The sequence below is a fragment of the Chinchilla lanigera genome, unplaced genomic scaffold (genome assembly GCF_000276665.1).
Source record: "Chinchilla lanigera isolate Chin_1 unplaced genomic scaffold, ChiLan1.0 scaffold00030, whole genome shotgun sequence".
Taxonomy (NCBI): Eukaryota; Metazoa; Chordata; class Mammalia; order Rodentia; family Chinchillidae; genus Chinchilla; species Chinchilla lanigera.
Genome location: NW_004955431.1, coordinates 1,702,248 through 1,715,659, shown reverse-complemented (window position 1 = coordinate 1,715,659; position 13,412 = coordinate 1,702,248). Strand labels below are relative to the sequence as shown.

Here is a 13,412-nt window from a genome sequence, read left to right as displayed (position 1 = left end):
ATTGGATGGTTTGTGTTGAGAAGTCTGCCGTGATTCTGATGGGCTTTCCTTTATAGGTAATCTGTTTCTTTTCTCTAGCAGCTTTTAATATTCTGTTCTTACGTTGGATATCTGGGATCTTAATTATATGTCTGTGTATAGTTTTATTTTGGTAGTTGGAGTTCTATATGCCTCTTCTACTGTATATCAGATTCTGTTTCCATGCTTGGGAAATTTTCTGCTGTTATTTCTGCAGATACTCTTTTTCTTTCATTTGTGTTCCGTTCTGCTGTTTCATTGACTCCTTTTAGTCATACATCATTTGTCTTTGCCTCGTCTTGAAGCTGTTGAATTGATTTTTCCTGGTTCCTTGTTGATTTTAAGAGATCCTTTCTTTCACAGTCACTAGCTGCCACTTTTTCTTCAAAATCTGAAATCCTGTCTTCGGCTTTATTCAAGCAGTTTTTGCAGCTTTCAGTGGAAGCTTTGATTTTCTGATGTCTCTTTGAATCTGGTTCATGTGTTCTAATTAATTTCTATATTTTTCATTTAATGTTTCCATCCATTGCCTATGTTCTTCTATTTTCTTATATGTTTTTTCTTTAGATGTACTGAGCAGTTCTTTCATTATTATTGTCATTTCATTTTTTGCCTGAGAGATTATTTCTAATCTGATCTCTTCTGTGGCCTGATGAAGTTGTTGCTTTACTTCCATTGCAATTGTTTCAGCAATTTTAGGAGTGTATTTACCAAGTTATCCTATGTTGATGTCTCCTCAACTTGTTCTGAGTGGGGTAAAGTTCTGAGATTGTGTTTTAGGCCTTCGTCTTGTCATGTTTGATACCAGATGCAGAAAGCTCAGTCTCCTTCTTTGCTGACAGCTCAGCAAAGGCCGCTATTGTTCCTAGTTTTCTTGGTGGTCAGGTTTACCCCTCAGTGTCCACTGAGATGCACTGCTTAGTCTGGGGTTATCTGGTAGATAGTGAAGTGTATCTAGTTTCCCAGGTCTCACATGCGGACCGTGATGTCAGCTGATCGCAGACTGTCTGATCCAGCATCCCCTCGCAGTTCAGGTCACACGTATGACCCAGAATCAGGTTGCACTGGTGGCACAATTCCGGACCAGTGGTCTTGTGCCCCCAGGCAGTTCAGGGTACAGGGAAAACTGAGACAGGAACTGCAGGGTCAGCAGTTTGTGGACTTCGTGATTCTGTGTCTCCAGGCAGCTCCATATGCACACAGGAGCTAGATGTGGGCTGTGTGGACAGTGATCATGGACTGCCTGTGTGTGTGACCTCCAGGAGGTCAGGGTGCAAGTAAAGCCCAGACCCGAACTGCGGTGCCAGCAGCTCGTGGTGCGCCCACTCTAGTACCTCACTCGGCGCTGGGCACGCGCAGGGAGGGCCCACATGTGAACCGCGGTGAGAGCAGTTCCCGGGCCTTCTGAATGAGGATCTCCTGTCTCAAGTTCATTCTTTTTTATGACTTGATAATACTACATTCTTTCTCTCCTCCCGCCCCATCTGTTGCTGGGTGCCTACTCAGATTATATAATAGCTATTTGGAAAGTTCTGCTATGAACATGGGCATGTAGGTATCTTTTTCATATGCTGACTTCATTTCCTTTGGCTATATATCCAGGATTAGGATAACTAGATCATATTTGTGGTTCCACGTTTTGTTTTTGGAGGAACCACTACGGTTTTCTGTAGTGGCTGCATTAATTTACATTTCCACCAGTATTTTCTTGTCATTATCAGCATTTCTTATTTTTTATTTTTTGATAGGCATTTTAACCGAGGTGACTTTTCAGTTTCATGGTAGTTTGATTTGCATTTCCCTGATGTTAATGACATTGAACATTTTTTCATATATTAATTGCCCATTTGTGTTTCTTTTGACAAGTATCTATTTTGATCATCTGCCCATTTTTAAATTATATTACTTTTTCATAAAAATTCTTTATATATGCTGGGTGTTAACCCTCTGTCAGATGAATAACTGGCAGATATTTTCTCCCAAAAGAGTTTCTTCATTCTGTTTATTATTTCTTTTGTTTTTACTGAAGCTTTTTAGTTTGATGTAGTCCCTATTGTTCAATTTGTGCTTTTGTTTCTTGTACTTTGGGAATCCTATGTATTTCCTGTACCATTATCTTGATGCGGTCTCCTATGTTTTTTTTCTAGTAATTTCAGTTTCAGTTTTTATATTAGAACTTTCTAAAGGAGTAGTTTTTTTCTATATTGTAACATTCTCTCCTACACTTAAATTTTTAGTAAAAGTGTATTGCAACTTTAATTTTTGTGAAGATGTATTTCTTAAGGTATAACACTAGGTGGTAGTAAAAACCCACTAAAGAATATAAAATAAATACCGTAGTTTTATTCCTAAGTGATACATTTATCTTCATAGGTTTCTCCATGTGATAGAATTTAAATTTATAAGTTATTTTAGAAATGATAGGACAATAATCATATATCACACAAATTTGCAGAAATTACGTTTTTATATACTTACTTATTTTTCATTGCATTTTCATTCCCTTTTCCTTGGTATTATATATCACCACCTATCATTTGTTTAGTTATGTTTTTACTTCTGATAATAGCCAGAAACAAAGTGTGAATATCTGGACAAATTGAGAAGGAGTCTTGTAGAATAACTGATCTTCATTGTAGTAAATGTAGTGAACTGATTATGTAGTTTTAAAGATATGTTAGAGCCCTTGGAACAGTACTAAATTTGAGTTCCTTTTGAGAACTTGAATTTTCAGACAACTATTTGAGCCTATTGAGGAAAAAAAAGGTTTTAATTTCACTTATAAAAGTAATGTTATAGTAATTTGGACTGAAACTAGTGTAATACTAGTAAAAGCTGTTTAACCAAAGACATTATACTGTTCTTTACACTAGCCGCTAGTGCAGAGTGGGTTAGTACTTTTTTGGCTATAGCCAACTTTTGTGGGAATTTTTATGATTTGGTCTCTGTTAAACACCAAAAAAAGCAGCCAGCTATTTAAAAAGAAAAGGACATTAAGTATGTGGTCTGTTTTAGAAAACATCCCATGTGCAGCTGAGAAGAATGTATATTCTGATGATGTTGGGTGGAATACTCTGAAAACATCTACTAATTCCATTTGTTCACAGGTTTCGTTCTGTTCTGTTGTTTCTTTGGTGATTTTTTGTCTAGTTGGTCTGTCTCTGTGACAATGGGGTATTAAGGTCTCCTGTTAGAATTATGTTATTGCTTATTCAATTTTTCATGTCTATTAATAATTGCCTTATATAGTTGAGTGCTCCTGTATTTGGTGCATGAATATTTATGATTGTTAGTTCCTTCTCTTGAAGTTTTCCCTTAATAAGCATATAGTGACCTTCTTTGTCTCTTTTGATCATTCTAAATAGAACAGATATGTCTGCTTTTTTCTGGGTTCCTGTTGCGTAGAAGATTATTTTCCATACTTTGATTTTCAGTCTGTGAACTTTTTGAGTTACATGTGTTGCTTGTATGCAGCATATTTGTAGATCTTTTCTTGGTTCATTCTGCCAGTCTTTCTTTTCATTGGTGAATTGAGGCTATTTGCATTGATGGTTATAACTGATACGTATTGGCTTATCTTTGTCATGATATTTTCCTGCTGTTGGTTCCCTGCTTTTCCCCTCTGTTTGATTGATTGCCCTACCTGGTGGTTTCTTTCTCTTGTTGTTCTTGTAATTGTAGTCATTTTTACCCCTGTCTTGAATGTCTTTCAATATTCTTGGTAGGGTTGGTTTGGTGGTCATGAATTTCTTTAGTTGTTGTCATGGAAGTATCTCATTTTTCCATTAATTTTGAAAGAGTTTTGCAGGGTACATCAGTGTTATTTGGAAGTTGTCTTCTTTCAGGACTTGAAATACTTCACTCTAAGCTCTTTTTTTTTTTTCTCTCTTTTTTTACCCGCAAGCTCTTCTTGAGTTGAGGGTTCGTGTTGAGAAGTCTGCCATGATTCTGGTGGGCTTTCCTTTATAGGTGACTGTTCCTTTTCTCTAACAGCTTTTCATATTCTGTTCTTATGCTGAATTTCTGGAATCTTTATTATGTGTACTGGTGTAGTTTTATTCTGGTAATGGTTATTTGGAGTTCTGGATGCTTCATTTATTTATATGTCCAATTCTTTATCCATGCTTGGAAAGTTTTCTGCCATTATTTGTGTGAAGAGTTTTTTGTGACATTTATACTGTTTCTAGCTTTCTCATTGACCCCAGTCAGTCGTACTCTTTTTTGCATCATCTTGTAGCTGTTGGATTGATTGCTCATGGTCTCTTGCTATTTTTAAGGTATCTTTCTTTTCATGATCACTAGCTGTAATTCTGTCCTCAAAATGTGAAATTCTGTACTCTCCATTCAGTCTGTTGCGTATACTTTCAATGGAGGTATTAATCCCTTGGATTTCTGTTTGGGTCTGTTTCATGGATTCTATTTCTTTCCTGTGTTGGGCATTTTTTGTTTCTGTCATTTTTCTAAGCTCATTTATTCTTTTATCTGTGTCTTCTCTAATACCTTTTATTTTAAGCATCATTTCTTTTTGTACCTGAGAGATTATTTTCTCTGTAGTGTTTTCCACTTGTTTTTTTTTTTTTACTTATGTTGCTATCATTTCAGAAAGTCCCAGTATTTGACTTCCAATTTCATTTCATTGTGTTCTGGGCTGGTTTTGGGTGAGCTAGGGATCTAGGATTGCATTTTACATGTGCATCGTATCATTTTCTATTTCTTTTTTATTTTATTTTGTTTTCTATGTTGATGCTTGCCATTTTCTTTCGATAGCTTTATTAGTAGTATTGAGGCTTCCCTAGATAATGTTGTTCTTCAGGGATGTCCTGTAGATATAGGTGATTCTTTATAGGTATCCCAAGAACCTGCCTTCCCAATTTGTAAAGGATGCAAAGTTACTATTTGGCTCAGTACTCAATCCTGTGGTACTGGGTTGTAGTGGTGATTATAACCTCATTCAGTCACTGTTACCATACAGGGGAGAAAAAGTGATTATAACATGTATGACATCCTGGCTAAAGTTGTACAGTGAGTAATAACAGCGTAACTACTGACAAACTATGGTAACCATTAACCTGCTACTTCCTACAACAGGAGCAAACTCTAAAGTTATATAACAAAATCAAACATATACCATATACTTTTATGCAGTGATTTTTCCCCTTAGTGGAGTGATTTTACCCTTTTGTGGGGAGTTGTAGAGGGTTAAGATGGGTAGGGGACCTTATGATAAACTGATGAATGGGGTCAAATATAGTAGAGTCAAGGCTGGATGTCAAAGGATGATCACTGGAGTTTTGGGGAACTGGAGGACACAGGAGGGAAAGAATGGAATAGAATGTGAAGGAGTAATCAGAAAGGGAAGAAACAATGTTTACTCACTTCAGAGTTTAAATTCAAAAAGTAGTTGAGAGAACGAGGATCAATAGAAGAAAATTAAAGGATAGGTAAGAAACCTAAATAGTGAAAAAAATAAGAAAGAGGAGAATGGAAAAGAAAGGAAGAAAAGAAAGAAAAAAGTAGACTTGAGAAAGAAGAGAGAAAAGAACAAATCCCAAAACAAAAATAACCACAAAATACAAGACAAAACAAGACGACTTCTAACAAGACAGGAAAGGGATAGCCAATCAAACAAAGGAAAATAAACTAGTGTTTGCAGTTCTGTGATAGTGTCCATGTTAGATCCCAAAAGTGTGCTGTGTACTATAAGCACGTTTGCTGTGGGAATTGTGCTGGGTATGGAGTTGACCTTGGCCTCTATGTGGGGACTGGGACTGGTCTTCCGTTTGTGGAGTTCTCCAGAGCCCAACTGCTGGCTCCTTGCTGCTGCTTCGAACACTTCCATGTTGCTGGTCTCGCTGATTACTGTGTGCATCCTGACCGGCTGTCCTGGGTCTCATGAGTTCTGGTCAGTCCACTGGCCAAAGGCTGGTGTGCTCCTGCGCACCCAGGGCCCTGCCTGTCCTGGGTTTTGGGGTTCCCGTGGGTCTACCCGCCAAAGGCATTTTTGTGTCCACCCAAGTAAATTCTATTTATTTTATATTTCTTCAAAACTTCACGTTTGCCTTTTTTTTTTTTTTTTTTTTGGTGGTGGGAGGGTGGGACTTTAGATTTAATAGTTCATTTTCTTGTTCTTTGTGGTATGGTAAAGTTATAGTGCTTTTTTTCTCTGTTGTGGTAAGCTTTTGTCTAGGGTATTGCAAGTTTTTTTGGTGCTGCCACAAAGCTCTGCATTCTTTTTGGTTGTCAGTAGACCCCAGACGTCCACATGTGGTATGCTGCTACTCTATCTGCATGAGGAGTCAGGTGAGATAGAAACAGTCCCTTGGACAACTCCTTGAAAGCCAGGATGTTGGAAATATGTTCCACTGTTCTCTTTCCTTACTAGGAGAGAAGGCTTGTGATTTCTCTCATAATTCCATACTATGTTAGGGGGAGGGAGACTGATGTGGTTGAAATGAAATGGCTGTTTTTACCTGTTTCAGAACTGAAATTCTTGACTTTGAGCTTTTGTAGGGTACAGCCATTTTGTCATAAAGGCTTTTGAACTGAATATTTTTTAAAGGTCAGTGTTTCTTTGTGGGAAGGTTAAGGTCTTGGGCCTCCTAGTTTATTATCTTGCTGATCCAGGTGTCCAGAGTTTTTATTGAGGATTTACAGTATAGGCATGATTTATTGAATCACTGTCTTCTCATTTGACTCAATCTTTAGCACTCCCCCCAGTCCTGCTCCATAAGGTGGCTGTATCACTTGTCCACTCATCAGTCACATGGTAGGTCTTTCTGGCATGGCCGTTGCTCAGCTGAGTCATCTCCTTAAGTGTACACTGTCTAGTGCACATTATGAGTCTCCTTGCTAGCATAGATGCAAGTGGTTGGAGGGTTTAGAAGTTACTTCCCAGATGCTGGGGTTGAAGGCCAATGAAATCTAATCACATAATGTAAAATAAGTTTTCCTAAATATCCCTTAAAAAGTAGTAGATTTTTTTCCCTCTTTTATTTTTTAAGCATTTGAAGAATTCTCCAGTGATGAATACATTATTTCTTTAAACTGTACTTTGTGTGAGTATATAACTGAGACACAAAGCACTAAGAAAAGTGAAATTAGTCTTCAGATTTTTAAAGTGAAAGTCATGTTCTTTTCTGAGCAGAAGAATAGTATGTTAACTGTAAATTTAAAAAAACTAGCCTTTTTATATTTTATATACTGCCTTTTATTGTTGTTGCCAATGTTATACTTCACGTTAAAAAAAGATGAGGTCTAGGACTTTGTGTCATCTTTTCTTATGCAACACTACCTAGATCCAATCCATGGTTGATTAGTACTTTCCTATGTCATTTAATGGTTTTATCATTTCTCTGTCATTAATGGTTTTATCATTTCTCTGTTTTTGCTTGTTGAAATTATTTCCAGTTTATGAATACTGTGATAAATCTATTAATTTGCTTTAAGATTTTTCTTTACTGATGTTAGAGGACTTAAAAGTTAATGTACTGAAAAGTTATTTGTACTTACATCTTTTATAATTATAATACCATTTTATAATGTTCATGATAATAGGCAGGAGTGCTTTTCTTTTTTTTTAATTGACTCATAATTGGGTTAGAGCTCTGAAAACTTACATTTTCCTTAGATTTTTCTCTGTCAAAAATATCAACTATCTGTTCTCATAATTTTCTAAAGTTACTACTTTAAGTAATACAGTATAGTTCTTTACTGTTTTTTCAGTTCTTATGAAAAATACATATTTATGTTCATTTAAATGATTGTATTTACTTATTTGGTATAAATTTTTCTGTATATTTTTAATCCTTTTCCCTCATAAGTAGTCATTGTCTTTGTCTTGTTTTTTATTTCTTTGCTGCTGTTTAAAAGCTGAACATTTATAAGGGGGCACTGTGCTGGAAATTCTCAAGAAAATTCTTGAGAAAACTTCAAAATAAGAAGAAAACTTCAAAATAAGAAAAGAGAGTAGTGATGCTGAAGTCTGTAGTGTGCATAAATAGATTTTAAAACTTCATCCGTGAGCCTAAAATAAAATCCAGACTTTTTGGTTGTTTCCGTCTTTGCTAGGGTCCTGTATTAATAGGAAGTTCACAAGGTGGTGTTAATATCGAAGATGTTGCTGCTGAAACTCCTGATGCCATAGTTAAAGAACCTGTTGATATTGTAGAAGGCATCAAAAAGGAACAAGCTGTCCGGGTATGTTGTATTCTGAGAAATTTTTAGTTTGTAATTAGAGAATTGTAATATTTAAGGAAAGATAATTAACTTTGTGCAAATAATGGTCAAAATTTAAGAAAATTGACTGTTGTCTTGTTCGAAATTGCAGTTTTTGGAAGTATTTATATTTTTCTTTGTCTTTCATAAATAATTGAATATCTTCAGAAAAAACAAATTATTTAAAATGTGGTGCTATACTATTACTCTATCTAGTAACATTCCTTAAGAACCAATAATTCCTTAACATTTATCTAGTCATTCAAATTTTCCTATTTGTCTTGAATTATTCTTTTACAATTTATTTGAGTTAGGATCCATGTAAGGTCCTTCAGTACTTCTCTTTTCTGCTCTTCTCTTTCTGCTGGGATTGAACCCATGGCCTTCATAACTGAGCTCCATTCCCAGCTAGTTAGCCAGGCTGCCTTCCTGACCACCTGACCTCCCTCCCTCCCTCTCTCTAGTTCATCTGTATGTTCATCTGTCTGTCCTACCATCCGTCCGTCCACCTAGCTAGCTAGCTATCTGTCTCTGTCTTTATTTTAAAGCAAGGTCTCACCAAGTTGCAAAATTGATCAGGGTGGCCTTGAATTGTATGGAGTAGTAAGGAGACTTCTATATCTGTATGATAGATCAGTGGTTTTATTTTAGGGGCATTTATAAACTTTGAATAGGCTCATGAATGCTATGGATTTTCCCTCAGTGTATGTACACATGCAATAAATTTTGCTTACAATTTCATTGATTTACTGTGTTATTTTTCTTTTCCACCAGCCCTACTCCTTCTTTTCACCACCCCTCCCCCTACTGTCCTACCCAAAACCTATGGTGTTCAATGCCACGTATTGTGAGAATTTCTTGGTAATATTTGTAATGCTACTGTTGAATTAAATTTTTTGGTTTGGGTATAAAAGTGACTAGTATTAAATTTTGAACATTAAACTTCAAATGAAATTGACCATTTATTAGAGAGAAAAGAAAATCAGTATTTGTTTATTGTATTGAGATACAACAGAAGTAAGAATTTTGACTATCGTAAAGTTTACAGGAGATGGGGAACTTTGCCTGATGAACAGTGGAGCAAATTATTTAGGCAAATGAATGATATAAATGTTTAAAGGGGACAGAGATTCGATACATTAGATAGTCATAGGAGAGTGATGATTGGAAATTTAGATGTGGAAGAAAATAACTTCTTTACAAGAATACTTGAAAGGATAGTGTCCCAAGATTATAGCATTTTGAATGGTGAGCAGAAGTGATGCATAGCATACTGTTTGGCAAATTAATGTCATACTGGATTTATTAGAAATATGTTGCAGTTCTCAAGTACTCATGTCTATAAAAATGATGCGTGATGACCTACTGTAAATCTTTCGTAATGAAATGGTACTTCATTATTCTTTATTTGAAATAGATCTTAACCAAAAAATCTATTCTTTTACCTGTTCAGCCAGTTTATTTATTGGCATTTGACTATAGAAACATCATATGCATCCCCCCAAAATTTAAGATTTTGTGTCACTGAACATCAGAAAACATTTGCTGCAACTTTAGGTAAAGAAGAAAGAATTCTCTATAGTGTTCCTAAGCAGTGGCAATACTGTTAGAATAAACATATTGATGCATTATTCTCTGTACCAATGTTTCAGAATTGCTTATGGTATTTTAAAAATAATAGGTGCTTGGTTCACTATAGAACTGTGAACCAGAACTTCTGGGTTTTGATTTTGATACTTTATCATTTAAAAGCTTTACAGTTGTCCCTAATTAGGAATCTCCGCTCAAGACTATAAAACTCCTCTACTGGATTAGCAGTTTGTATCTTTTGGGTCTTGGCATATATTAAGTGCTTCATAAATTAAAAAAAAATTATTAGGACATGTTTGTGATACATAGTATGTATATTCAGCTTGAATGGGGAATACTTGATGACTGTATATGTTCTTACTGCCTGATAGACACTTCTTAAATTCCCTAAAAGTTGAAATACAGTAATTCAGTGTTTTGGCCATTGTTTGAACCGTCGAGATTGTCAGTCCACTTTTTATATGCTATTCTAAAAAATTTTAGCCTCTTTTTTTCAATTCAAGTTGGCCATAAGAATTAGAGGCAAATGGAGGCTATAAGAGAAACACTGGAACTATAATCTAGGTGAATGGCAAATCACGTGGTCTCTCTATCTTTTTCTCAGCTGTAATTTCTCATCTGTAAATTTTTCTCATCTGTAATGGGCATAATTCCTACCTTGAGGATTCTGAATAAAAACTTTTGTTTACCCATTTAGTGATAGTAATTGCTATTTCAGTGATTAATGTTTGCTTATTTTTTAAGTGATAAACTGTAAGTTTTTGTAAGTTTATGTCAGTGCTGATATTGGGCATAGTCAAACTACTTATAATAAGAGAGTAATTGTTTTCAGCTAGCACAGAAGATGGGATTTCCACCTAATATTGTGGATTCTGCGGCAGAAAACATGGTCAAGCTTTATAACCTTTTTCTGAAATATGATGCAACCATGGTAGAAATAAATCCAATGGTAGAAGATTCAGATGGAGCTGGTAAAGTATCTCCTTTTATCAGATATTGGTTATGCATTTGTGTATCATATGCTTCATTAAGAAGAGTGAATTCATAAGGGAAGTGTAGTGATTCCTGTGTGGAAGCTTAGTTTATCATGAATTAAATGTGAAAAGATATAGAAGGAGCCCACTGAAGCATTTTACACATAGACATGTAGGGATAAGAGCAGCATTGTCTAATATGGTAACCATGGGTCACATGTGGCTACTTAAATTAAAATTATATAAAAATCTAGAATTCAGTGCTTTAGTCACACTAGTCACATTTTAAGAGATTGCATTAAATGGTGGAACTAAATTAATTATTATGTTATTAATATGACTAACTTTAATTTTCTCAGTATTGTATATTAATTACTTCTATTGCTGTAATTTATCTGATTTGTTTCAAATCTCTTTAGATGATTAACCTTATTAAGCACTTGTAGTCTATTTTGCATAATACTTCTGATTACTTTTTATGAAAGCAATTTTTGGTTGGTCAATTATATGATAGTATAAAGCAAACCTACTGAATTCTTACTTTGAAACAGCAACCATATTCTGTTAAGGGAGTGTCTTCTACCTCATAATAACTTTTTCTGTGTATTGCTTTCTTAGTATGCATGTATATATGTTTAGAAGTAGTGTTTTTTTTTGATTATGGGCATTGTATATTTAGTATAGAAAATTTTCAAGGTGCTAAGAAATATAGATACAAGGGAAAAAGCAAACCTCCTATAATCCCAGTACCAGTACCCTTTTAATGTTTCACCTTTTAAGCTTAAAAGTGTATAATAGAATTTTCATGTTAAATATTTTTCAAAAGATAATTTTAAAAGACTTGCACTTTATATTATATGTCTTTGCAGGTCCGATTTTCTTTCATTAGATTGTTAGAAATAGGGTTTTGGGTGAAGGAGTAATACTATTTTTAATACATGTTTCCATGTTTAGAGTGGTAACATTTTGAGATACATTGTGTCAAGTAGTTTGCTCCCATCCATCCCCTTTCTTCCCCTCCCCTTTCCTCTTCTCTTCTCCCCTTGTATACCCCTGTCCTTCACATATAGAGTATCTGTCTTACTGTATAGTTTGCTTTCAAAAGTGTTATCTTGGATTTAATCTCCATCCAACTGATAATAAAGAAATGGTACTTGTTTTATTTTTTAGTTCTTTGATAACTAGTGATGTTGAGAGTTTTTCATTATTTATTGAACATGTTTTTCTTCTGCAAATTTTCTGTTGTACTTTGCCACTTTTATCTGTTTCTAGTGGCTGCTATAACAAATTACTGTAGAGTTAGGTGACCTGAAACAACAGAAATTTACTTTCTTAAAGTTTTAGAGGCCAGAAGTCCAGAGTCAGTAGCATATGAATTCTAAGTGTAGTGGGGCTCTATTCATACAGGTGGTGCTAGCGAAGAATCCATCCCCTACTTCTGTTGGCATTCCTCAGCCTGTGCTAACCTCATTTTAATCTGACTGTGTGGATACCTTATCTCTTTCCCTTCTGTTTGTATCCAGTCTCCCTCTGCTTGCCTGCCTGCCTGCCTATCTCTGTTTTTGTTTGTTTCTTTCTTTCCCCTCCCCCCAGTACTGGAGGTTAAACCTAGAGCTTCTATACTGAGCTACATCTCCAACTCTTTTATTGATTGATTGATTCAGGGTCTTGTTAAGTTGCGCAGGCTGGGCTTGACTTCGTGATCTGTAGGCCTCAGCCTCCCAGAATTCTGGGACTGTACTACCTCTCTCTTATAGGGACACTTGTGATGTAGTTTAGGACCAGATAGTCAGGCATAGTTTCTTCATCTCAGAATCCTTGATCACATCTGCAGAAATTTTACCTTAAAAAGTAACATCCACAGAATCTGTGGTTTAAGATCTGTTAACTTTGGTGGTCATTATTTAGCTCACTGTGGTATACCAGAAGAGGATGGGTAGTTTTCTTATTAATTTGATGGAATCTTTCTGTAATTTTAAATTTAATTTATTTAAATGATTCAGAAATTAAAACTTTGTAATAAAGTAGTTCTTCCATCATTTCTTTATTCTGAAGCTTTGTTTTCTCTCCATCCTCATTTAGTTTTACTCTTTCAGTCCTTAGGTTTTGGTTTCATGTATGCTTTAGAAAAAAATTAAAAATACTAGAAAGTGTTTATTTTGTAAGTGAAACAAATTAGAAAATATGTTCGTAATTTCCTCCTGACAGAAAAGACTGCAAACTATATATATTTTGCATCTTGTTTTATTCACCTAAGAATATGTCCTGGTGATTTCTCCATATGTTATATGGGCTTATTATATATTAAGGGCTTATTATATATTAAGGATATTAATTTTCTTGTCTGGCATTTGACATGAATACTTTTCTGAATTTATCCTTTGTTTAATTTTGTTCGATTTTTTGGGGAACATATTAAAACTTTGCATGTAGTGAAATCTCATTTTGACTTTTATTACTTTTATGCTTGGAGGTTTCTTTCTGTCTCAAGATTAGTAACTATTCATCTGCAGTGTATTCTATTTTTTATTGTTTCATAATTTTTACTTTTAAATCTTTAATCAATCAAGATTTTATTTTGGCTTCTTTTTACCCCCAAAATTGTGTTCTTCTATT

At 34.9% G+C, this 13,412-nt stretch overlaps 1 protein-coding gene across 1 annotated transcript in view; it reads left to right on the top strand.

Annotated features, from left to right (window-relative positions):
* The window catches only part of Sucla2 (succinate-CoA ligase, ADP-forming, beta subunit), a 58,515-nt gene that overhangs the window by 21,575 nt on the left and 23,528 nt on the right, over nucleotides 1–13,412 (top strand). The window contains exons 5-6 of the mRNA XM_005387550.2: nucleotides 8,086–8,214; nucleotides 10,655–10,793. Coding sequence (XP_005387607.1) covers nucleotides 8,086–8,214; nucleotides 10,655–10,793 — 268 coding nt within the window. The remainder of the gene's footprint in view (nucleotides 1–8,085; nucleotides 8,215–10,654; nucleotides 10,794–13,412) is intronic.